Genomic DNA, 26,194 nt, shown 5'->3' on the forward strand with positions numbered 1-26,194 from the left:
TATTCCTGTTATCTGTCAGCGTCTTCAACCCAAATGCAAACACTGCCTATAATCAAAGTGGGCCCCACGTCACTGGACAGGACTGCTTTCCTCCTTCCGTAAGGTCTGGTGATTAAAGATCAAAGCATCATTTCATTTCTGCAGAGGTGGTTCAAAGGCTCTTTTCATGAATAAGTGACATCACTACTGCTCTTCCCTCACCTTGACCTATGCATTCAAGCAGCCCCTTAGCCCCATCTAGAAGGGCAAATTTACAGCCCAGTGAATGTGGCATAAAAGGTCTTCTGTTTCAACGTGGAATCAAATAGTTACAAGCGTCCAGGGCTGACACTCACACACCGATTTTCTTTGTTTCAGAGCATGGAGGATGGGGGTGCCCGCAGTGGGTTAAGCTGCCACTTGCAATCAGGCATCCCATATGGGAGCGCCACTTCAAGTCCCCGCTGCTCTGCTTCCAATCCAGCTCTCTGCTAATGGGCTGGGAAAGCAGCAGAAGATGGCCCAAGGACTTCAGTCTCTGCTATCAATGTGGTAGACCTGGAAAGAACTCTGGATCTGGGCTTCCACCTGCCCCAGACTCACATATTGCAAGCATTTGGGGAGTGAACCAGGGGCTGAAGGTCAGTCTGCCTCTGTCTCTCTCTCCCTCCATCTCCACCTGTCATTTAGCCTTTCAAATAAGTCTTTTAAAAAAAACATGTAAAGCCAGCACCGTGGCTTAACAGGCTAATCCTCCACCTTGCAGTGCCGGCACACCGGGTTCTAGTCCCAGTTGGGGTGCCGGATTCTATCCCGGTTGCCCCTCTTCCAGGCCAGCTCTATGCTATGGCCCGGGAAGGCAGTGGAGGATGGCCCAAATACTTGGGCCCTGCACCCGCATGGGAGACCAGGATAAGCACCTGGCTTCTGGCTTAGGATCAGCACGATGCGCCGGCCGCAGCGGCCACTGGAGGGTGAACCAATGGCAAAAAGGAAGACCTTTCTGTCTGTCTGTCTCTCTCTCTCACTATCCACTCTGCCTGTCAAAAAAAAATTAAAAACATGTAAGATGTCTGCAAAAAAAGGACTGACTTCTACCTCACACCAACAACCCAATCTTTTTTTTTTTTTTTTGATAGGCAGAGTGGACAGTGAGAGAGAGAGACAGAGAGAAAGGTCTTCCTTTTGCCGTTGGTTCACCCTCCAATGGCCGCTGCAGTTGGCGCGCTGCGGCCAGCGCACCGCGCTGATCCGAAGGCAGGAGCCAGGTGCTTCTCCTTGGTCTCCCATGGGGTGCAGGGCCCAAGCACTTGGGCCATCCTCCACTGCACTCCCTGGCCACAGCAGAGAGCTGGCCTGGAAGAGGGGCAACCGGGATAGAATCCGGCGTCCAACCGGGACTAGAACCCGGTGTGCTGGCGCCGCATAACAACCCAATCTCTAAAGTGGCTACAAGAGAGACAAAGCTTTAGGCAGCAGGAGGCTTCACGGGAAGACAAAATAATGATAAAAAATATCGTGAGGGAGACAAACAAAAGTACACACGTTTCTCCAACACTTTCCATTCAGTGATTCACCAGTGCACCTAAATGTCTAAGGGGCAGCAAGTCAGAGGTGGTTGGTCAGTCTCCATATAAAAGTAACTGTGACCCACTGGAATAGGGGGATTTTCAAGGCAATGCCAGGGAGGCGGACATGAGTAAACGATCTTCCCGATTCATCACTTCTTAATGCCAAATGCCACAGGCTGGGGTTACAAGTTGACAGTGTCCATTCGGCTATGCAAAGATGCCAGAGTCCTTTATAAATCCTGGTGGCCTCTGCCAACTGGAGGCAGATGGAATACAAGAACGAAACAAGACTTTGCTGAAGTCCTTCCAAACGCGCAATCCTCTATCAGCCATCACGCACCTGCCTAGCACGAAGCAAGGGAAGGCCCTTCGCTGGCAGCTCCTAGGAGAACCTCGCACGGGGAGCTGCCTTCTGAAGACAATGTCCTGAGGTAGGCGGAGCCCAGTTTCTACTCAGACAAGGCAGGCTGTCCAGTGGACAGACATGCACGGTGCCACCATGTTGTTTTTTCTTTTTAAACTGACACTTAACAGACAATGAAGCAGCCTTTCTGGGTGACACACACTGCAAACGATGCCAAGTTCCGACGGCCTTACACCATTGCTCACCTCTCTGTGAGTCTTAGCAGTCACAGGTACTGCTGTATCAAACACACACACACTTCTGACTACAGCCCCGAGGGAATGACAAACACAGCTCCACCAACTGGTTCTCAAGTCTTACACTTGCTGCTGGTACTGTAACTTCCAAAGACACGCATCTGGAGCAGGTATTTAGCCCAGTGGCTGAAACCTGCATCCCACAAGGAAGCAGCTGGAGTCAAGTCCCAGTTCCAGTTCCTGAGTCCAGCTTCGTGCTAACGCAGATCCACAAAGGAAGTGGGGATGGCCCAAGAAAACGGGTCCCTGCGACCCATGTGGGAGACTCGGACTGAGTTCCTGGCTCTTACCTTTGGCCTGGCCCAGCTTCAACTGTTGTGGGCATGTGGGGAGTGAACCAGCGGGAAGCTACAGAGTCATGCTGGTACGAACTACCTCAACAGAATTAAATGCAACGTTTCCATCTTCGGAGTTTGTATAACCCGTCCCTCAGAAACTCACCTCACTGTGTGTGATGGACAAGATCTCTATTGTATCTCAACAACAGCCTTCGTGCTGCAGTTGACATACGTTTCCTACTGAGTACCATTTTTCTGGGTAAAAATCACTATGCATTAAGGGAAATTTATTAAGCCATCCATCTGCATGATCTTGGCTCCAGCTAAGGTGAGCTCTGACAGCAGCAAGGGTTCTTGGCAGGCAACAGGCAGGCCCACGTCGGATCTGCATTTCTAAGCATGAGGTGAGGTGGATGAAGTGAGCCGGGTAATGAGAGATGTAGGATGGTGTAGGGTGTGGGGTGGGACAGCACCAGAGCACCCAGCACCTTACAGGCTGTTAATCAAGGGTTTGACTTTTCCTCTGGGGAAAGTAGGGAGCCACGGGAAGACCTGAAACAAGAGGGATGTGGTCTGACTTAATACTGCCTACCAATCATCCTAGGCACGGGGCTCAGAATCGACCAGACACCGGCAACAGGATAAAAGGAGAGAGACTGAAGAGAAGGCTGTGGTGCCAAAACAGTCGCGAGACGATGACAGCCTCACCTGGCAAGGGGACAGCAGTGCAGAGACACCTTGTCAAAGGCTGGCGGCCAGGATGTGCCGCCAGAGTGGATGGGGGGGGGGGGGGCGTGGGGGGGGGGGGAGAGAGACAATGAGAATGCAGAGATGGAACACTGGGGGACACTGAACAAGGCTGCAGAAGATGCAGACTAAATGGCAAAGTCAAGGTTCAGCGTTGCCACGTTACAATCCGAGACACCCACGTGCCGAGGTGCATAGATAGATACATTTTTCTGAACAACCCTAGGCACCATATAGACCCTGCATTTATTCTTACTGTCTTACAGGAGAAAACGAAGCTTTGAAGACCTCAGTATCTACATTTCGTTTTTTAAAAATTTTCTTTATGGTAAACATATTTCATGTGTTTCATATGTATAGATTTAAGAACACAGCGATACTTCCCACCCTACCCTCCCTCCTGTCCATGCTCCCAGCCCTCTCTTCCTCCTTCCTCTCCTGTTCTCTCTCTTAATTTTGATCTAGTTTCTTTTTTAAAGATTTATTTATTTTATTATTTGAAAGAGTTACAGCGAAGCACAAACAGAGAGAGAGAGAAACCATTCTTCTACCACTGGTTCACTCCCCAAATAGTCACAACAGCTGGAGCAGTGCCAATCCAAAGCTAGGAGCCAGGAGCTTCTTCCCAGTCTCCCACGTGGGTGCAGGGGCCCAAGGACTTGGGCCATCTTCTACTGCTTTCCCAGGCCATAGCAGAGAGCTGCCTCAGAAGAGGAGCAGGTGGGACTCTAACCAGCATCCATATGGGATGCCAGCACTGCAGGCAGCAACTTTACCCACTACACCACAGCGCCAGTCCCCGTACTATGATCTATTTTCAGTTTACTTTATACTGGTCCAACACAAGTCGTTACAGCCATTTGGGGAGTGAACCAGTGGATTGAAGATCTCTCCCCCTCCCTCTGTGTGTGTGTGCATGTGTGTGTCTCCCCCTGTCTTTAAATGTCTGGCCTTTAAAAAAGTCCTTTTCCATTATTCAACCACGTGATCCTTCCATCAGTACATCCAGGGAGTCTTCCACACAAGGAATAAACATGCGAGGAGAAGGCGTCTTTTCCTGACTTGTGGACATGCACTTGCTGTGGAACCTCAAGAATGCACGGAATGATTCAACAAAGCAGAAAAGCTCCTGCCGGGCCTGGACCACAAGGCAGACACAGAGCTCCACATACCAGGCAACTGCACACGACTCGCCTGGCGAGCAAAAGGCGTCCATGGCGCAGCTGTGGAGCGGGGAGGGGACTTCACCGGTGACCTTGAACCGCTCACAGAAAGAAGGCCCGGAAGACTTTGCTCAAGGGCCCCTGACTTGCAGGCAGGCCCTGAACACAAGTCTGCCTTCCCCGTGCAGCTGTGTTCCAACACCGACGCTGGGGGCGACGGAGAAATCCAGCGACAGCAGGACGAGGTCTTCAAAGATTTTTAAAGAAAACGATTCCTTCCTCAAATCGTTCTGCTTTCACTGGATTTTCAAATACCTCCAAAGACGTCAATAATATTCTAAAGTGGAGAGGGGGAGGCGACAACTCCGGTGCAGTGAGAGGGGCTACTGTTTTCTTCCTCTTCCCCCACACCCAGTTGTCACTGACACAGTAATTAATATTAGATTCTGCCCTTCCTACACTGACTTCCCTGGCAACGCTCTGGCATAAAGAATCTGAAGGTGCCACCAGCTTCGCGCTTATGGCAAGCATTTAAAGAAGCTCCAGTGGTGGAGGGAGGCAGGTGGGGTGGGCAGGGCCACCTCTGCCAGCGACAGGGGCGTCACACAGACTCTGAGCTTGCAACCTGCACCAGGACAGACTCAGCAAAAGCAATCGGGTGCATTCCTTTTAGTCTGCGATTTCTGCACAATGGAGACTGAAGCCTTATTGTACTCCTGCATCGTGGTGAGGCGGCGGCAGTGAGGACCACAAAACTGCAGCAACAGCAGACACAGGCCTGGAGGCTCCTGTGCGCGCCCAGTGAACGGATGGCTCCCTGAGGGCTGCCTACTGTGCAGGAACCGGGCTCAGCAGGTGTCAGAGCTGATGGCTCTGCAGCCTCCCCTTCTCGCACACACGGGGGCTGCCTCCTACAGGGAGCAGCCGAGATGCTACTGGAGGTTGGCAGTCATGAATTGAAAGTGAGACTACACGGGGTTGGCACTGTGGCGCAGCAGGTTAACGCCCTGACCTGAAGCGCCGGCATCCCATATGGGCACCAGTTCGAGACCTGGCTGCTCCACTTCCAATACAGCTCTCTGCTATGGCCTGGGAAAGCAGTAGAAGATGCCCCAAGTCCTTGGGTCCCTGTACCCGTGTGGGAGACCTGGAAGAAGTTTCTGGCTTCTGGCTTCAAATAGGCACAGCTCTGGCTGTTGCAGTCAACTGGGGTGTGAACCATTAGATGGAAGACCTTTTCTCTCTCTCTGCCTCTCCTCTCTTTGTGTAATTCTAACTTCCAAATAATAAATAAATCTTAAAAAAAAAAAAAGAAAGTGAGACTACTGTGGTAAGGATTTGGGTCAGTGGCTAAGATGCCCATGCCCTTGCTAATGCTGTGGCTCACTTGGCTAATCCTCCGCCTGCAGCACTGGCTTCCCATGTCGGCGCCGGGTTCTAGTCCTGACTACTCCTCTTCCAGTCCAGCTCTCTGCTGTGGCCCGGGAGGGCAGTGGAGGATGGCCCAAGGTGCTTGGGCACCTGCACCCATGTGGGAGACCAGGAGGAAGCACCTGGCTTCTGGCTTTGGATTGGCATAGCTCTGGCCATAGCGGCCATTTGGGGGGTGAACCAATGGAAGGAAGACCTTTCTCTCTTTCTCTAACTCTGCCTGTCCAAAAAAAAAAAAAAAGCCACCTTATTATAAGGTTTCAAAATGGCATTCTGGAAGTGAGTGACTGATGTGCCACAATAACATCATAATCTATTGTTTGCCTGAGCCATGTGCAAAGTAACTTCCACAAATCTGGAATTACAGTCAGCTCAACTGTATGGGCTGTGGTAGCAGTTTTCTAGCCCAGGGGCTGGCTGATTTCTGCTACAGGGAAGGCACTGGAGACTGGTCCAGCTGCTGATCCACGGGGACGTGCATTTCAGCTTGTTTTCCAGGGCTCGGAGCTGTAGCCCACGACTTGTGCTGACTACACAGGAATGGACAGACAGAATGGCACAAAGCTAGGAGCCCTGCTAAAAACGAACCAACAAACCAGCACCAGCCTTTAAAGCTCCATACGTACGGGGAGGAAGGGAGCTCCACTGCCCACTGTCCGTTCTCAGAAGACATCTCTCAGGAAGGCCAATACTGAGCCAGCTGCCACTAATGGCCCTTCTCCCTGAGCTTCGCTTGTACGCTACAAGATTATAAACGGCATCAAAATGCCTCCAAGCCTCAAGACACCCTGTGAGAATGCAATAAAGAACCAGTACCAAATAAATTACTCTTAAATATAATTTAGTGGTGTTCCCTCTGTCATGGAGGGAAACCACATTAGAGGATAAGGGAAATGAGGGCTATAAACAACAGGCCCAGCGGTATTAGCTCCACCAAACAACACAAATTAGATCAGCGGCGTTCGTGCTGCGTGCCACTTCCTACTACAAGCGAGCAGGCTGACATCATGGCTGCAAGAGTCATCAAGAAGAACTTTCAGTCCGGAGTTCTCCCGCGGTATAAACACCTTCTACTTGCAGGAGGGAACAGGGCAGTGGCCTGCTGGCTCAGGGTTCTGTCTGTCTTCCATATACATTCACGGAGTGATTATCCTCATCACACAAGGCAAAGGCAAATTAGTCTACCTTAAGGTTGATTGCAAAAAAGATCTCAATCCAATCATGAACTTCCAGATGGTTGTCTACATTATGCAACACAAGCTCAAATATAAGCCTATGCAATAAACATTGTGGAGGGGTGGCCGGGGGGAGGAGGAGGAGGGAGGAGGAGGAAGGAGAGGCAGAGAAAAACATTCCACTTCCAAATTCCCCAAGGTGTCCAGCGATCCTCTCTGTGCTAGTCAATCACTCCTCCAGGTCTGCACATTCTTGTGCCATGGAAACAGGACAAGTAAGAAACACCTGTAAATTCACTCTGTGGGAACTTCTGAGAAAGGAAACATTTGGACATCACATGCAGGCTCTCCCATTCAGTTCTGGACAGGGTGTTGTCAGAAGCCAACCATTTCTTTGAGCTGCTTCTCTGCAGGAATAGACAAACTGGATGGGGAAGGGATGTGGAATATTCCGCAATCTGTGACTGTGCCTGACTTAACTAACTTCTATAAAAGAATCTGTTCTTGGGGCCGGTGCTGTGGTGCAGAGGGTTAAAGCCCTGGCCTGAAGTGCTGGCATCCCATGTGGGCGCCGGTTCTAGTCCTGGCTGCTCCTCTTCTGATTCAGCTCTCTGCTATGGCCTGGGAAAGCAGTAGAAGATGGCCCAAGACCTTGGGCCCTGCACCTACGTGGGAGACTGACTCCTGGCTTCGGATTGGTGCAGCTCTGGCCATTGCGGCCATCTGGGGAGTGAACCAGCAGATGGAAGATCTCTCTCTCTCTGTATCTACCTCTCTCTGAACTCTGTCTTTCAAATAAAACAAAATAAATCTTTTTAAAAAAAGAAGAATCTGTTCTTATTTTCAATAAGGGCAAAAAATTTATGAGGGATTTGGGGGTGTGGTTCTGGGAAAAAACACAGCTGCTGTTTGACTTCTTGCATATGGTAATTAGTATCTATTTTAATAAAGTTCATTATTAAGTTGTTAACAAAATTCAAATAAGTGTAGGTACGACTGCAAAATGCCAGAGTATGACCTACCCTTCCGCTGCTCTGGATGGCAACAAGGTAGGAAGACAAAGCTCCTGGATAAACTGAAGAAGAGAGACTCTAAGCATATACACTAGCCGCTGTGCTGTACAATCAGTGAGGGTTAGAGTGAGCCAAGAAATCTCTGTCCACAGGTGGACGCCGCAGCCTCGCAGGTTAAGACGTCATTTCCCATCCTGGAGCACCTGCGTCGAGTCCTCCACTTCCAATCTCGCTTCCTGCTGGTGCACAGGCTGGAGCAGCAGGTGATGGCTCCAGTGCTTCGATTCCTACCACCCACATGGGAGAACCAGCATTCTGGCTCCTGGCTTCAGCCTGGCACTGCCTTGGCTGTTAGAAGCATTCGGGGAGTAAACCAGTAAACAGAAGCTCAATCAACCAATCAATCACTGTCTGTGCCTCTCCTTCATCTCTGTGACTTTTTCCTCTGGCTCCGCCCTCTCTGCTCCAGCCAGGTCAGCCTCCTCACTGCCTATGGACGATCTGCAACCTTCCTGCCTCAGGACCTTGGCTGGCACTTGCCTTCCCTCAACTTACCATGCTCCACTCCCAACGGCCACATGGCTCATCAGCCACGTCCTTCAGGCTCCGGCCCAAATTTCACTTACAGGTCAGCACCGGTCTCTTCACAGCATTTAACCCTTGACATGCAAAGGCACATTTTCAGGGCCTAAGTGTAAGCTCCGTGCAGCCAGAAACTTCACTACTCTAATCCCAGCACTGGATCCACCAACACTACGCCACTGAAAGAACAGTGAGGGTGAAGACACAGATTCCACGACGCTCTGGACTCACTGCAAAAGGGGACTTCAAAAAAAAAGTGCAAAAATGGAATTGAAAGATGGTTACATTGATTTCCAATTTTTTTTTTTGGAAATGTACACATGCTTTTCTCATATCACATACATATTGCATGAATTTCTGAAGGCCCTTCATATGCATGTATTTCAAAACTGCTTACATTAAAAAACTTAAACTCCTCCATTTTTAAGTGCTCTTACTGGATACGTTTGTTTATGCAATAGCTTCTTTCCTGGTAACACAGTAAATAATCTCACTAAATTAAAATTTAATGTTATGGCCAGGGATCATCCAACAAGGTCAGTTCAACACTTACTGACACAATACACAGGCCACTGGGGTCTGAATACTTCAGAACAGAGCCATGCTTACTGGGCTGACATTCTGATCATCTCCTCCACCGTTTCTTTCCAATACAGAGGAATGTCCACAGAGCAAGACCCTAATTTCCCACAAGTTTCATCTTATGGTTTAGCATCTCAGAGTCGAAGCCCTTAGCACCATGGCCTTTGCAATTCATCATCGCATAGAAAACAAAACAAAAACCAGGACTATTTCCACGTCAAGAGGGTGCTAAGCAGCAGGGGAGCGTGACCTGTAGGTCTGCTTCTGCATCCTTCCGGTGTGTAAGCAGACCAAGGAAAGGCAAGTGAGGCCACAAACACAGGAGCTGGAAGCAAACCTGTGTCTCCAACTTCTGAAAGGAGAAAACGAAGAACCTGCCCACCTCCCAGAGCTGCTGGAGGCGGCTCTTGAGAACGTTTATAAGGAATGGGCAAGATCAAAGTCATCCCCAAAGAGCTAAATCTTACCACCAGCTGCAAGGCTTCGCTAAGTTTCTCCAGGAGCCGCCAAGTGAGGCACAGAGGGAAAGGATCATCAGAAATGTGCAGAGGAAGTGTCTAGCACTCACCACGCTATCAAAGGTACTGCGGGCAGGGCCGAGCACCGCGGTGGGTAGGATCTGCTGCAGGTCCCTACTTATCACACCCTGACCAAGGAGGCAGCCGGCTGGGGCTCCCCAGCGCCCTTGGTCAGCTGGGAAGGAGCCCAGGAAAGTCCTCCCTGACATTCCATGCAGGCTCCATGGCACCGGCTTCGGGAAATCAGCAGTGAGACAGCAGGTGAGCCGAACCAGGAGACAGAACCGTATTCTCACCGACAAAACCTCCTGGGCAGCCCAAATCAACTCACACTGCTGCTGGGAATGGAGCCTTCATAGACTTTATTTACAGCTCACTTTAAAAATGACTCTGCATACCGAAATTTAATTGGCCAAACTGCTTACTTTGAGAGTTTCATTCATTTAGAGGATACACATGGAAAGGGCAAACAATACAATTTAGGTAACAGGTAATGAGTATAGTGAGCACGGGGCAGGGAATGTGTTAGTGAACAAGGCAGAAGAATAAAATCTGTCCTCATGGGGCTTATATTCTCATTGGTGAAGGAAATAGGCATTAAGGAGAGAAAGTAAATCATATTTATTTAGTGGAGAAGAGTTTAAAGTGAAAAGCAAATAAGGAAAGCAGTGGAGAGTAGGAACATGCATTTTAAACAGGGGGGTTAAGGCAGAACTTCCTCAGAACCTGAAATCTGAGCTCAAGTTCATGTATCTCATGGGCATGCCAGAGTTTCTTCAGGCTGGTTATCCACATTACCCTTGCATTATACAAACGAATTCCAGGAAGATGACTAAGATGGTTACTTTAAAACAATGTGTTCAGTAAAAGAACAGTCTCCAAAAATAGTGTGGAGGCAACTGGTAACCACCTACAGCAGAATGAGCTGGGTGTCCATTTTACTCTGCAGACAAAAATTAACTCCCAGTAGATCGACACCTGAAATGCAACAGCAAGACACAGCTGCAACTCTTCACGACCTTGGATTTGGCAATGCATTCCCAGATTTGACAATAAAATCTTGAGTAAGAAAATACAGGGTACTAGATTCATAAAAATGAACATGTGTACCTCAGATATCTCATCACTAATGTGAAGAGAACATGATCACAATTGTGAAAAAAATAACCTACAGAATGAGAGGAAATATTTGCAAAGCAAATATCTCAGGGATTTAATTCAGTAACAAAAAAACTAACAATTGAATGTGAAAACGGGCAAGGGACCTGAACAGACATTTCTGCAATGGAGCTATCTGAGCGGCCGATGGGCACGTGCGAAGATGTTCGGTTCACAGAGCATTACGAGAACGTAAATCAAACCACAGCGTGATACTTCTCCACACTCCCTAGGACGGCTTTAATAAAACAACGAAACATAGTAAGTATTGGTGAGGTGAGGGCACAGAGCTACTGGAAGCTTTGCGCAGTGCTGTTGGGAATACAATATGGTACAGCCACTGTGCAAAATAGGTAGTTTCTCAAATAGTTACAAATAGAATTATCATATGAAGCAATTTCACTCATAATCATATATATATATGTGTATATATATATATATATATACACATATATACACACCCCAAAGAAACAAAAGCATATGTCCACACAGAAACTTGCACACAAATGTAAATAGCATCATTATTTGTTATGGTCCAAAGGCAGAAAAAAGTTAAACACCCATCAATGGATGAATGGGTACACAGAAAGTAGTCTACAAATTGGAGTATTATTCACCTGTCAAAATGAATGAAGTACAATATTTGTGAACTACAAGAATATTATGCTAAGTGAAAGAAGATGGGCACAAAAAGTCACACATGATTCCTTTTACATCATCTAGCCAGAATACACAAACCCACAGGGAAGAAAGCAGATCAGAAGTGATTTTGTGGGGTGGTAAAAAAAGGTGTGAAATTAAAAGAGCTCCCGATTGCACCACACTGAGAATCCGGGCAGTACCACTAAATTGTAGATTCTGAAAGACTTAACCATACACTATGTCACTTTCACATTAATTTTTAAAAAGGTATTTCAATCACTCAAAATTTTACATCAAATTTTCATGATCACCGCATTTTGGTTTTGAATTCACTCCTGTACGCATTCCACACTGTAATGTAACTCAAATACTTTGACCACGTCTTACCGCTTTATCAAGGTACAGATGATACAATAGAAGCCACCCATATTTAAGCAGATATTTGCTAAGTTTACATAACCTGGCAAGCACTACCACAATCACATTTTTTTTTTGACAGGCAGAGTGGACAGTGAGAGAGAGACAGAGAGAAAGGTCTTCCTTTATCCGTTGGTTCACCCCCACAATGGCCACTGCGGCTGGCGCACTGCAGTTGGTGCACCGCGCTGATCAGAAGCCAGGAGCCAGGTGCTTCTCCTGGTCTTCTATGTGGGTGCAGGGCCCAAGCGCTTGGGCCATCCTCCACTGCCCTCCTAGGCCACAGCAGAAAGCTGGCCTGGAAGAGGAGCAACCGGGACAGAATCTGGCACCCCAACAGGGACTAGAACCCAGGGTGCCGGTGCCGCAGGCAGAGGATTAGCCTATTGAGCCGCAGTGCCAGCTCCACAATCACATTTTTTAAAAGCATGCAGCACCACAAAACAGTCTTTCAAGTCTCTTCACGGTCTATCTCTACTCACTAGTTCATGTCATTATTCTGCATTTTCTAGGATTTCACATGAATGCCATCAATCAGTATGAAGCCTTCCAAATTGGCTTCCTACACTTGTACAGTGTGTGAACCACATTTACATTTTTAAAGATTTACTTATTTATTTGTTAATTATTTTTAAAGGCAGAGAGAATAATCTTCCATCTACTCGTTTTCTCCTCAAATGTCCACAATATTTGGGGCTGAGCCAGGGTGCAGCCAGGAGCTTGCAACTCCATCTGTATCTCCAATATGGGATGGTAGAGATCTAAGTACTTGAACCATCACCTGCTATCTCCCAGAGTGCACATTAACAAGAAGCTGGATCAGAAGTGGAGTAGTTGTGATTCATACCAGGTACTTCAATATGGGATATGGGTGCCCAAGTAGCAACTTAATTGCTACACCACAACAACTATCCTATCTAGGTTGTTTTATGTATCAGAAATTTCTTAATTAAATTTCTGAGTAATGTATCATGTTGAGTTTGTCCACGGACAAGCTGATGACATCAGATTATTTCTATTGACAGCTACTGGAAATAAAGCTACTATGAACATGGACATGGAGAAACAAGGCTTTAGTGTGGGCCTGTTTCTTTCCAGAAGATACTGATACATAAAATTGCTTAATTTTATGTTTAACTTTTTGAGAAACTGGCCAAATTTTCCAAAGTGGCTGCCTATTTTTTATTCCCAGCAGTAATGCACCTGCAATTGCTCTACATGGCTAACACTTAGTACTGTGCGTCTTCTCAATGCTAGCCATTCTTGTAGGTGTGCAGCAGTACCTCACTGAGGATTTTTCTTGAATTTCCACAGTGACTGAGATGTTGAGCGTCTTTTCATGTATTTACAGACTTCTGCGTAGTTTGCTTTTAAACATTCACTTTTTATTTACTTGAAAGGCAATGACACAGAGAGAGGAAGTGACAAAGACCTTCAGGTGCCTGCTGCATTCCCCAGATGCCCACAATGATAAAGGCTGGGCTGGGCGGAGCCTTGAATAAGGAATTCTATCTAGGTTTCCCATTTGGTGACAAGGATCTAAGTACTTGGCCATGACATGGTAGTTTCCAGGTACATTAGCAGAGAGCTGAGTCAGAAACAGAGTAGCCAAACTCAAACCAACACTCAAATATAGAATGCTGAAGTCTTAATTGTTGGCTTAGCCTTGCACCACAGCAGGAACCCCACTGTGTATCTTCTTTCAGGTAGAGTCTTATCATATTTTAAGTATTTATAGCATGTATTATTTATCACTATTTCATTCATCATGGCACTACATCAAACCAGTTATTTAAAAAAAAAAATGAGCAACCACACCACAAAATAAACTTATTTGCAAAACTTCAGATCTAATTTCTTCAGGATTGGTAGAAAAAGTCAAAGACATATAATTAATGTGATCATTTTCTATTAATTCTGCTGAAGTCCTTAAAATATCTATAATCTACAAGGAAAACTTCAAACACAAAGTCCTACGGATAAGACATAAATTCAATGTCGATAAAGATTCCCTGTGGGAAAAAGCAAGTATTAGTAGCCTTAGAACATCCATCTTCAAACACAGAGTTCATTGGATTTTTGAGAAGATTACCTTGAAGGCTGCTAAGCAGTGCAGAGTCAGCAAGGCCATCACCACGGCCAGCAGAAGGGTGGCTAAGTTACGCACGTCCCAGACGCTCTCCACCAGGGGAATACTGCCCACTTGCCAGTCATAGCACAGGGTAACAGGTGCGAGCAGAAGCCACACGTTGAAGGCCAAGAGGTAGGAATAAGTAAGGAATCTACAAAGACAAGAAGCATCAATGAAGCACAATTCAACATTCATGACTTTTGCCAATATTAATCCCTCAAGTTTCTATTAAATAGCATCTTCACACTGTCACTGTTGCCTTAAAGGAGAAGAGACAGTAGAAAGCCATTATCTTATTTATTCATTAAACTGATCATGTGGGGATATATTTATCTAATAGCTGCTAGCCTCTGGATTATGTGCTGACTGTACAATGATAAAAATTATCTATCTATCTATCTATCTCCCTCCCTCCCTCCCTCCCTCCCCGCCCCTCTCTCTCCCTCTCTCTCTCCATAACAATCTACTACAACCTGAGATAGATGCTATGAGGAACAAGTGGGCTGAATGTGTATGACAGATAGTTTGTTTATGTTGTGATTCTCCAGGTTAGGATGTTATGAACTGTGCCTTCTCAACAGTACCCCAAATCCTGCAGATATGACAGTATTTCAGCATTTTTATAATATTCTGACTCATATTAAATTTTTTTCAAAAAAAATGAAAGTATGTGTGGTCAGAAGGTCCCTTACTCACAAGGGAGGAGCCAGCCTCTAGGAGGAAGGGCAAGCACCTGTCCTTGTTGACCAGCACATCCATGTGGACACAGGGGAGAAGGCCAATGGACACAGCTGTGGGTCCTGTTTTCTGCCTGAGACTCCAAGGTAAAGCAGGAGTCACTACAGGTGACCCTTCTGCCCGTGAGTGGAGGAAACTCGCTTTATTTAACTTCGTTCAGTCAACACAGTCTTTAAGCAGTGTTCTGGACCCTTGGCAACTGCAGAACTCTTAGACGCAAAACTTGGTTGAGATGAGACCTCCGTGCCAGGACATGACCTCACTCAACTCTTGCAAGGACGACCAACCCTTTATTTACTTATTTAAATTTTTTTTAAATTTATTTTTTTAAAGAATACAAATTTCTTAAGTACAACTTTAGGAACAGTTATTTTTCCCACCATACCTGCCCTCCCACCCACACTCCGACCCTTTCTCCTCCTCCCTCTCTCCTTGTCAGTCCCATTCTCCATTAAGATTCATTTTCAACTAACTTTGTACACAGAAGACCAACTCTATACTAAGTAAAGAGTTCAACAACAACAACCAAAAAACTGTTTGAGAACTAGTTTTACAGTTAACTCTCAATACAACTAATTGAGGACAGAGGTCCTGCCTGGGGAGTCAGTTGGTGCACAGTGATTCCTGTTGTTAATTTAACAATTAACACTCTTATGTATGATATCAGTGACCACCTGAGGCTCTTGACATGAGCTGCCTGGGCTTTGAGTCCACAAACTCCATCAGTATTTGGACAAGGCCATAAGCAAAGTGGAAGTTCTCTCCTCCCTTCACAGACAAGTACCTCCTTCTTCGATGGCCCCTTCTTTCCACTGGGGTCTCACTCACAGAGATCTTTTATACAGAATATTTTTTGCCACAGAGTCTTGGCTTTTCATGCCTGAAATGCTCTCACAGGCCTTTCAGGCAGACCAGGAAGCCTTAAGGGCTGATTTTGAGATCAGAGTGCTGTTTAAGGCATTTGTCATTCCATGAGTCTGCTGTGTGGACCGTTTCCCATGTTGGAACATTCTCTCCTTTTTAATTCTATCTATTATTATTGCCGAGCACTTGATCCTATTTATGATCTCTTTAACACTTAAAAGCTACATAATTCTACATACATTCCTACGGACTTACTTCTAAGGGTACAGTTTACAAACTTGTCATGGTAGGGGCCAACAAATGGCTACTGGTTTAGCACAGTCCCCACACCTTCCCAGCTTGACCTCTATCCTCCTTCCTCCCAACCCCTAAGGCTGGCAACGGAAAATCCTGGTGAGATTAGTGAGGGGGATTATTCACCGCCATGACTCTCAAATCTCGACAGAGAATTGGGTTGAAGGGGTAGGGATACCTCCCTCCCTGTTGTCATTTTTAGCGGAAGGGTTAAGTACAAAGAGCAGACGATACAACAAAAGCGTCCCAAAGCCTACGCTTCATGACTGTGGTTCTAGAGACCCAGAACCCCACTACCCTCTAATCTCCTTCAGGTTCAATGTTCTCTTTCCTTCACCCCAAAACTCGTCCCCGTTATCCTGACTGGCACTGGGGGTGGGGCGGAGCTTTCCACAACATTGCCTTTCTGCTCAGCAAAGACCCCGGCTTGGCATTGCAAGTGAACGGTGGAACATCCGCCTTAGCAGGAAGATCGGGCCGCTGTGCGTTTCAGTCACCCTCTCGCTCCGAAAAATCACTTTAAGAAATTCCGTTCCTGAGTAGCAGATCCAGACAGGTCATCAATGGCTGATAAAACTACCAGGTAAAAACCTGATGAGGTACCAGCATTTTTAAATTTATTTTTTTAACCGATACAACAAATTGTACATATTTATGAGAAACCATGGGATGCTTCAATAAAGGTACAACTTATGTACTGCGCAAATCAAGGTAAAGGTATTTATGACATCAAATACTTACCACTTCCTGTGGTAAAACATTTAATATCCTGGCTTCTAGGATTTTAGAAAAATATAATACATTGTTACCACCTATAGTCATCCTCTGTGCAAGGGAACACCAGAACCTACTCCTCCTATGTAATTCTAACTTAGTACCAGTGACTAAGTTTTCCTCATTCCTCCTTCTGCTCCCTTGTCTCCCCAGCCTCCGGTAACCACCCTTCTACTCTCAAATTCTATGAGATCAATTGTCTCAGATTCCACATGAGTAAGCTCATGTGCTACTTGATACTCTGTGGCTGACAGATTTACTATAACCTCCAGTTCCATTCATGTTTCAAAAACGACACGATTTCCTCCTCCTCCTACTACTTTATGAAAGGTTGATGGACACTTAAGATGAGTCCATTTCTTAGGCTGATCCCATTTCTTAGGTTGATTCCATTTCTTGTTTGCATACTGTGAACAGTGTTATAATCAACTCAAGAGTACAGATTTTTTTTTTTTTTTGACAGACTGATTTCTTTTCCTTTGGGTGTGTACCCCGTGGTGGGGCTGTTGTTGGATCATACAGTAATTCTACTTATAACACGTTCAGAAACTTCTATAGTGTTTTCCATAATGGCTGGGCTAAGTCAACATTCCCACCTACAGTGTAATAGAGTTCCCTCTGTCCCACATCCTCCCCAGAACTTGTTACCTTTTGTCTTTCGGGTAATAGCCATTGTAACTGATTAAAGTTACGATTTCCCTGATGTGTAGTGAGGCTGAGTAGTTTTCATGTATCTCTCGGGCATGTATGCGTCTTTCTTTGAAAAATGTGTACCTTACAGTGAATGGATCAGGCTAAAGCAGGTACCTAGAACTGACTTATCCATTTTATCATCATAAAAAGGAGGATGAACAGCGTGATGCCCCCCTGAAGAAAATACACACCATACCTATGAAGCTGTCTCGACAAAGAAATCAACAATTTTATCAAGTGCTAAATGGAAAGAGCATTTTATAGTAAACACGAGAAACAGAACAGATCCCATGACACCACACGGTGTAACATGCAAAATTCAGAACATGGAGAAAGACCGTAGAAAAACCAACCCAGGCACTTGAACTAATACATTCTAAATGAAGGAAGGGGGAGAGGAGGAGGAGAGCTAACATGAAAAACGACCTAAAGAGCTACGTCTCACAAAATGAAGATACTGTTTAAATGATAATTCCAGGAACTCACTACTAAAAATATCCACTTATGACACAACCAGGCAAGAATGAAACGGTGATTAGCGATAGAGGAAATCACATAGAGAGAACATTATTAATTTTTAAAGTGTGATAATGGCATTGCAGTCTTATTTTTCAAATAGTCTTTGTCTTTTAGAAATCCACAGAAAAGTATATACATATAAAATGAATGACATCTGGAATTTCCTTTCAAGTAATTGATGGAGGGGGAGGAAGGTGAGCAGGGAGAAATAGGTGGGATACAGATGGAGCCAGATAACAAGCATTAAGGTTGTAGAAATCAGGTAATAGCTATTCGGGAGTTCTCTATACCAATTTCTCTTTTTTTTGTTTTTGTTCATACTGGATGTTTTCTAATAAAAACCTTTTCTACCAGGGTAACAGGGCAATATCACTATGAGAGCAATACTTCCTTATCTTATTTCTAGCTGCAGCTTGACCAAGGAATATCTGCCATGCTGTGCAGAATTTCTCATTTTCATTTTAAGTTCACATTTTGCTCTTGCCCTTCAAGTTGCTCTTGGTTTCTTGTATTTTCTAGACTTGCAAGGTTGCATTGGCCAAAAGCAAAAATAAGTTAAATCCCAATGCATTTAAATATTTTTAATGTTCATTCTGACTTTTGTAACCCAAATAGATTTTAAAAATTAAGATCAATAAAGTACACCAAAATACCCTGTTAACATACATTTGTTATCCCTGGAAACTCACTCCTATATTCTAAAGCACAGGGATTCAGATCAATGTCACTAATAAACTATTTAATTACGACTTGAAATACTACTAGCACTGGACAAATTTTTCAGGTTTCACCACAATGCCATTTGCAAGCATGCCAAAAGCTAATCACATTTTACGGACAGCTAGTTGAGCTATCTGTAATCAACAACTGAAGTGTCTTTCTAACTCCTTGACTATGAACTATATTCAACCTAATCACCTTGTTTATTTCTGCTATAATTTCAGAAGTGAAATCATTTGTTAAATAACTCTGCCCTGCTGGATTCCCTTTTGTTAAGTAAGAGCCAAAACAAGACGAATTATTTACTAATTTTCTACCATAAATTTCTGCCAACAGGAAGAAAGTTACTAGACTATCTGGTCACAAACGCAATACACAGAGCAAAGAGGCAGGAACTCAGCTTCAACAATTCAGTCAAGCACTTTCACGGAGAAGCCAGGAAACGCAAAAGAGGTCTTATAACAGAAAGACATGACAGGGAGAGGGCCGGGGAGGCGCCGGGGGAAATGGCACCTGTCCAGTGGCACTGGTGACACTGCATGGCTCTTTAAATCTAACTCTTCACTTTGATCATGAGAAACACTGGGAGTTTTAAAAAATTATTTACTATTTATTTGAAAGGGAGCTGGAAAGGAAATGGGGCACCTGAGACTTGAACCAGCACTTATATAGGAAGTTGGCATCCCAGGTGGCAGCTTAACCCACTGTGGCACAACAACAGTTTTTAGTTTTAAAACACCCAGTTCAGGTGTTCAAAAGCAAAAAATATACATGGATTCTATTCTTTGTCTTGATGAAAACCCTTTGCCAGAGTTATAGAGAGGGAGAGACAGACAGACAGAAACTTCGATCTGCTGGTTCACTCCCCTGTAAGCTGCAATGGCCCAGGGTTGGGCCAGGCTGAAGCCAGGAGCCTGGAGCTCCATCCAGGTATCTCACACAGCAGAAAGGGAACAAACACTTGGGTCATCTTCCGCTGCTTCCCCAGGTGCATCAGCAGGGAGCTGGATTTTACATTTTGTTTTGGCCTGAGGCAAAGTAAAAGTCCAGTAAAAGAGTCACCGCTGTGCAGGCACACAATCAATGGACATGGACCGCAGATTCTGCCCCCTGTAGCCCCCTCAGCACCTCGCTCATGCACACCTTGGAATACTAGGGAACACACAAGGAATGGCACTCCCCTCTCACAGAACAACAGCATAAAGCTAGGCCTGGCCCCTCTTTTTTTTTTTTTTTTAATATCATATGTTCTCCCTGATCGACGGCAACTAAACGAGCATCTAAAATGATACCCATTGAAGTGAAATGGACACTGTGAGAGACAATGACATGATCAGCCCTTGTCTAGACTGTTGAGGAACAACTTAATATTTCATTGCTTTTAGTGTTGTTGTGGTTGTTGTTGCTCTGTTTGTTCTACATAAGACCACTGGTTGAACTCTGTAATCAATGCACAATCATTCTTAGGCGTTTAAAATCAACAGAAAAGTGATCTCTGTTAAACACAGGAGTGGGAATAAGAGAGGGAGGAAGGCCGGTGCTGTGGCTTAACAGGCTAATCCTCCGCCTTGCGGTGCCGGCACACCGGGTTCTAGTCCCGGTTGAGGCGCCATATTCTATCCCAGTTGCCCCTCTTCCAGGCCAGCTCTCTGCTATGGCCCGGGAAGGCAGTGGAGGATGGCCCAAGTCCTTGGGCCCTGCACCCACATGGGAGACCAGGAGAAGCACCTGGCTCCTGGCTTCGGATCAGCACGATGCGCCGGCCACAGCGGCCATTGGAGGGTGAACCAACGGCAAAAAGGAAGACCTTTCTCTCTGTCTCTCTCTCTCTATCCACTCTGCCTGTCAAAAAAAAAAAGAAAAAAGAGAGAGGGAGGAGATATATAGGTTGGCACATGCTCACTCGGACTTACCTCCAATGGTGGAACTAGAAATGTGCCAGGGGATTTCAACTCAATCTTACCAAGGAGGCAGGTACCAATGCCAGCGCACTTGGTAAAGTGATAAGTATAAATACACAACCGATCAAAAAGATAGGGTATGTATCAAAGAGATTTCACAAATAAGACCAGTGTAAGCAAATAATGAAGGATAGAATTAAAAGGGAGAGAATGATCCTGCGGGGGAAGCAGGACACACAGCAGACTCATAGAATGGCAAATGCCCAAAACAGCACTCCTGCCTCAGAATCAACCCTTGGGACATTCGGATCTGGCTAAAAGGTCCATGAGAGTCTCACAGGCATGGAAAGCCATGACACGGTGGCAAAAAACAATCTAAATGAGAGATCCTGGTGAACAAGACCCCAGCAGAAGGAACAGGCCATCAAGGAGAGAGGCACCTTTCTCTGAAGGGAGGAAGGAACCTCCACTGTGACACGGCCTTGACTAAACAAGTTCAGAGTCCGTGAACTCAAGGGGCTTCCATAGCCTAGACAGCTCATAGCAAGAGTCTCGGGTGATTGCTGACGCCATAAATAAGAGTGCCAATTGTTAAATCAACAACGGGAGTCACTGGGTACATGCTCCCCACGTAGGATCTCTGTCCTTAATGTGTTTTACTATGAAACTTAAAAACACTACTAGTCGAACAATACCCTATACCTTGTGCGGTTGTGTGAGTGCAGCCTGTTGAAATCCTTGCTTAGTATATACTAAGTTGATCTTCAGTATATGAAGGTAATTGAAAATGAAACTCGATGAAGGGCGGGATGGGAGAGGGAGTGAGAGAGGGGAGGGCCACGGGAGGGAGGGAGGTTGGGGGAAGGGAAGCCACAACAATACAAAAGTTGCACTTTGTAAATTCACATTTATGAAATAAAAAAAAAACTATATAACAAACAAAAAAAAAGAAAAAAAAGAACTTAATACTTTACCCTTTTAGTATTTTTTATGTTCTACTTAGAACTATTGGTTGAACTCTGTAATTAATACACAATTATTCTTAGGTGTTTAATTAATGCTATAACTAGTACTCAAATCGTATTTTACACTTTGTGTTTCTGTGTGGGTGCAAACTGTTGAAATCTTTACTTAATATATGCTAAATTGATCTTCTGTATATAAAGATGATTGAAAATTAATCTTGATGTGAATGGAAGAGGAGGGGGGTGGGAGAGGGGAGTGTTGTGGGTGGGAGGGAAGTTATGGGAGGGAGCTATTATAATCCATAAGCTGTACTTTGGAAATTTATGTTCATTAAATAAAATTAAAAAAAAAAAAGATCACTTATTCATTTGAAACCCAGAGTTAGAGACAAAAGCAGAGAGAGAGAGAGGTCTTCCATCTGCTGGCTCACTCTCCAAATGCCTGCAACAGCCAGAGCTGGGCAGGTCCGAAGCCAGGAGCCTGGAACTTCTTCTGGATCTCCCACATGGGTACAGGGGCCCACGAACTTGGATCAACTTCCTTTGCTTTCCCAGGCACATTAGCATCGAGCTGGATCAGAAGGGGAGCAGCCGGGACTCAAACCTGCACTCATATGGGATGCCGGCAACACAGGCAGCGGCTTTACCCGCTACGCCACAGCACCAGCCCCTTTTCTTCTTAATCTGCATTAAACTACAATGATTGTAGTTTACATGAGAACTCTTGTAATCACAGCTTAACTACAACATGAAGCTGAAAAATCACTAAGTCTTCTCACCTTCTGAATGTGCCACTAATACGCCTACTTTATGAACAGAGTTCGCTTCACCACTACAGAAACAAAGGAAACTGAGCATTGAAGACTGCCGACACCTTTCCCCAACCCACCCGCATAGAAGCAAATGGAGCTGCTGTCAAAGGAACACCTGCTCCATTTCCTAGCTTCGTGTCTTTAAAGCAGTTCACATCTGGATTTCCATGGGGCACGGGTTTTACGTCCACTGAGAAACACATACTGACGCCTGGTGACACTGACCAGGTTCAGGTGTCCAGTGTCCACACAAGCATCCTGTTGGTCTGTGAAAGAATCCCGTGGAATATGAAAGCATTCTCTAGGTTGCACGGCATTTGCATGTAAGAATTATCAGATAACAGTGGTATCTCAAAGAACACGCCAGGTGGTGAAGGCACCCGGGTTTAAGATGCCTGTGTTCTATCCGTGGCTGCCCGAGTTCAAGTCCTGGCTCTGCTCCTGATGCCAGCTTCCTGCCAATGCACATCCTGGGGTGGGGTGGGGGAAGCAGCAGGTGATGGCTCAAGTATTTGGGTTCCTGTCACCATGTGGGAGACCTGGACTGAGTTCCTAGCTCCTGACTTCGGCCTGACCCAGCCCTGGTCATTCTTGCAAAGCTGTGATGTGCTCAATGTCCCACCGCAGGCACTGCCTATAATTACAAAAGTGCTCCTGGGGCTGGCGCCGTGGCTCACTTGGCCTACGGCACTGGCACCCCAAGTTCTAGTCCCGGTTGGGGTGCCAGATTCTGTCCCGGTTGCTAGTCTTCCAGTCCAGCTCTCTGCTGTTGCCTGGGAGGGCAGTGGAGGATGGCCCAAGTGCTTGGGCTCCTGCACCCACATGGGAGACCAAGAGGAAGAACCTGGCTCCTGGCTTCGGATCGGCGCAGCAATGGCCGTAGCGGCCATTTGAGGAGTGAACCAATGGAAGGAAGACCTTTCTCTCTGTCTCTCTCTCTCACTGTCTAACTCTACCTGTCAAAAAAAAAAAAAAAAAAAAAAAAAAAAGAAGAGAAAAGAAAAAGAAAGTGCTCCTCCATGAGCACTTCTCTACTAATGCAGAGAACTCAATGGGAACACGCAGAGCGAAACACTGGGGGTCCAGCTGCCCAAGACCCTGGCTCACTTGCACTGGAACTTTGATGCAACCATAGCAAGGCTCACACACGCTTGACCTCGGCGTACAATCCCCTCAACAGCACATACAACATGACTGCGCTGCCGACAACGCCTGTTACCACCCCGCAGCAAGAGGGAGGGTTCCCAAAGAAAAGCCTGGCCTTGGCATTTCATTCACTCCAAAAGCAATGTGTGCTTTTATGTTTCAATGCTGAGCAGAAAATAAAAGACAACTCCTTTCACTTCCGTGAGCTTTGCAGGGACTCAGGATAGTAATGGAAACAGAACACGCGAATTTACAGCAACAGTTGGTTTTCTTCAAGAAGTAAAATATCAGTCACTGATTCACATCAGCATTTCCCTGCTACCGAGACCTTAGGCAGAGGTAAAACCAACCCAATGCACAAGCTCTCTCCAGTAACAACCCTGCACTTCCTGTCAGTTTCTCCCCATTCATTTTCAGGGACGGAGACAAATTAGATAAAACAGGACCATTTGCTGTCATTTTAGTTTTGGAAACTAAATTACCTTGCTGATCTCTTTCATCCCCAAGAAGAACACAATATAAACTATGCACACGGCGCCGGCCCCTCCTGCAGAGTGCTCCAGCCACAGGGCACACAGTTTAGGCACACGGGGCTCCAAAGGCGACTCCAGAGCAGACACTGAGCCAGCTGCGTCTGTGTGTAAGAGGCCTGGGTTCTGTATCAGGAGGCCCGAGTTCGAGGCCTGGCTCTGCTCCTGACTCCAGCTTCCTGCTGATGCACACCCCGGGAGGCAGCAGTGAGGGCTCCAGTGGTTGGGGTCCTGCCCCCACGCAGGGTACTTGGACTGAGTTCCCCAGCTCCTGACTTTGAGCTGCCCCAGCCATGCAGGTATGTGTGGGGTGAGCCAGTATAGAACTCTGTCTGCTCGCTCACTCTCTCTCTCTTCCCCCTCTCCCTCTGTCTTTGCATTGTTCTTACCCTTGTGCCTCTCAAACAAAAAGAAAAGAGTGACTCCCAGATGGAGAGGCCGCTCTTCCACCACGTGGCCTTTGCACCCTGAGTTCCTGTGAAAATACCGAGAAATCTTCCTTTTAAACAAGCCTGCTGACTGCGCTGTTCTCTTGTGTTGGCTCTCCACTGCTGTAAAACCCAAAACGACTTCTAGAACAACTTCTTCTTCATCTCAAAACACACATCTTGAGGGCCTCCTCCACACGTGTGGACGGCCCTGCTGGGGCAAGAAGACAGCAGGCCATTGTGCACAGCTCGAACCTTTAAACACACAGTGCATTATGTCAACCAATGCAAAGTCCTGATTCTTTGAACGCTGTCAGGGTTTACTACGAGACAGCCTCCAGATAAAGTCTTTGAGGATTCTATTAGCAGGACACAGAGTCCTACAGTTTTGTGACAGCTGGAAACTATCCACTGAAAAAGAAAAGACAGAGGGAAGAGACAGGAGTATCTGTCGGAAAAAGCTGTTGAGATCCATGGTGATGTTATTACCTCTGGCTTTGAACTTTCTCTACAAAGCAAGGCAAGCCCTTGGGCCATCCTCTGCTACTTTCCAAGGCACATTAGCCGGGAGTTGGATCCAAAGTAGAGCAACAGGGACTCGAGCCAGTGCCCATATGGGATGCCAGAGCTGCACATGGTGGCTTAACCCACGGCACCACAACACTGGCCCCCACAGGTAAATATTTATGATGCACGTTCTAGCCCCAAGCAAAAGCCATACTCCACTCAGGCGTCTGTCTGTATTTTTAATCCGAGCTCTGTAAGAACTTCAAGGTATCACATTCCTAACACAGGTGCACAAACAGTGAAGCAAATCCTGGGATAAGGACACTATTATGACAGAACTTTCACCTACGAATCTGTTCCCTTGCGTCTCAAAGACATGTCCACGGAACCTACGAAGGCAGACTCCTGTTGTGGACCCAGACGGGTACTTTGATATGACTCCCGGTGTCTTCAAGGTCCATCCAGCCTAGACACCCTGGTTACAGCAAAATCATAAAGCTATGTGCATACCTTTCATAGGGGCACAACTTCGGGGAGAAGGGAGTAATTTATAAGAAATGTCATCAGCACTCATAGGCTCGGGTCTACCTTTTTTTCCCCCCTTCCTAAGACTCAAATTCTAAGACAGTTTTCACCCCCAAAAGGTGGACAGCTCTCCCATTGTTCAGCACCTGCTGAGCCATACTCGAGTTGACCAATTGTAAGAGATCTCTCTCTCTAACTCTGCCTTTCTAATACATAAAGAAATCTTTAAAAAATACGCAAACGTGTACTCCAATAAGGGATGCCAGTGTCACTAGCACATCTTAATCCACTGTGTCACAGCACCTGCCCTGGATACAGAATTTGTTTTGGGGAGATCAAATTTCTAAAATTATAGTAATGGTGGCACAACTATAAAACACTGATATATACACTTTTTAGGAGATTGCATGGTATGCAAACTATTGTTCAGTAAAGTTATTATTTTAAAATACATAAAATATAAATGTCTATAAATTGGATTTTAAAAACTAGGATTTTTATAGAGTATGAAAAAATAAAACAGAATGAAACTCACAAATTTATCCAATGTCTTACAAGGCAATAAAACTGAAACACCTGAAGTTTTCTTTTTTCTATTAAAGAGAAATCATTAAAACAATGAGGTCTCTGTATGTTCAATTTTGAGCTGACCACGCTGTAAAATATGACAAACAGTGACTAATTAGAGCCATAATCTCTATCACACCCCAAGGCACACAGCTTCCTCTTGC

General features: G+C 45.8%; 1 protein-coding gene across 4 annotated transcripts in view; it reads right to left on the minus strand.

Moving 5' to 3' along the window:
* Positions 1 to 26,194, minus strand: part of TMTC1 (transmembrane O-mannosyltransferase targeting cadherins 1) — a 243,968-nt gene that overhangs the window by 109,672 nt on the left and 108,102 nt on the right. For all 4 annotated transcript variants that reach the window (XM_062195022.1, XM_062195020.1, XM_062195023.1 and 1 more), the window contains one exon: positions 14,009 to 14,198. In XM_062195022.1, coding sequence (XP_062051006.1) covers positions 14,009 to 14,198 — 190 coding nt within the window. The remainder of the gene's footprint in view (positions 1 to 14,008; positions 14,199 to 26,194) is intronic.

Source organism: Lepus europaeus, chromosome 6, assembly GCF_033115175.1.
Source record: "Lepus europaeus isolate LE1 chromosome 6, mLepTim1.pri, whole genome shotgun sequence".
Taxonomy (NCBI): Eukaryota; Metazoa; Chordata; class Mammalia; order Lagomorpha; family Leporidae; genus Lepus; species Lepus europaeus.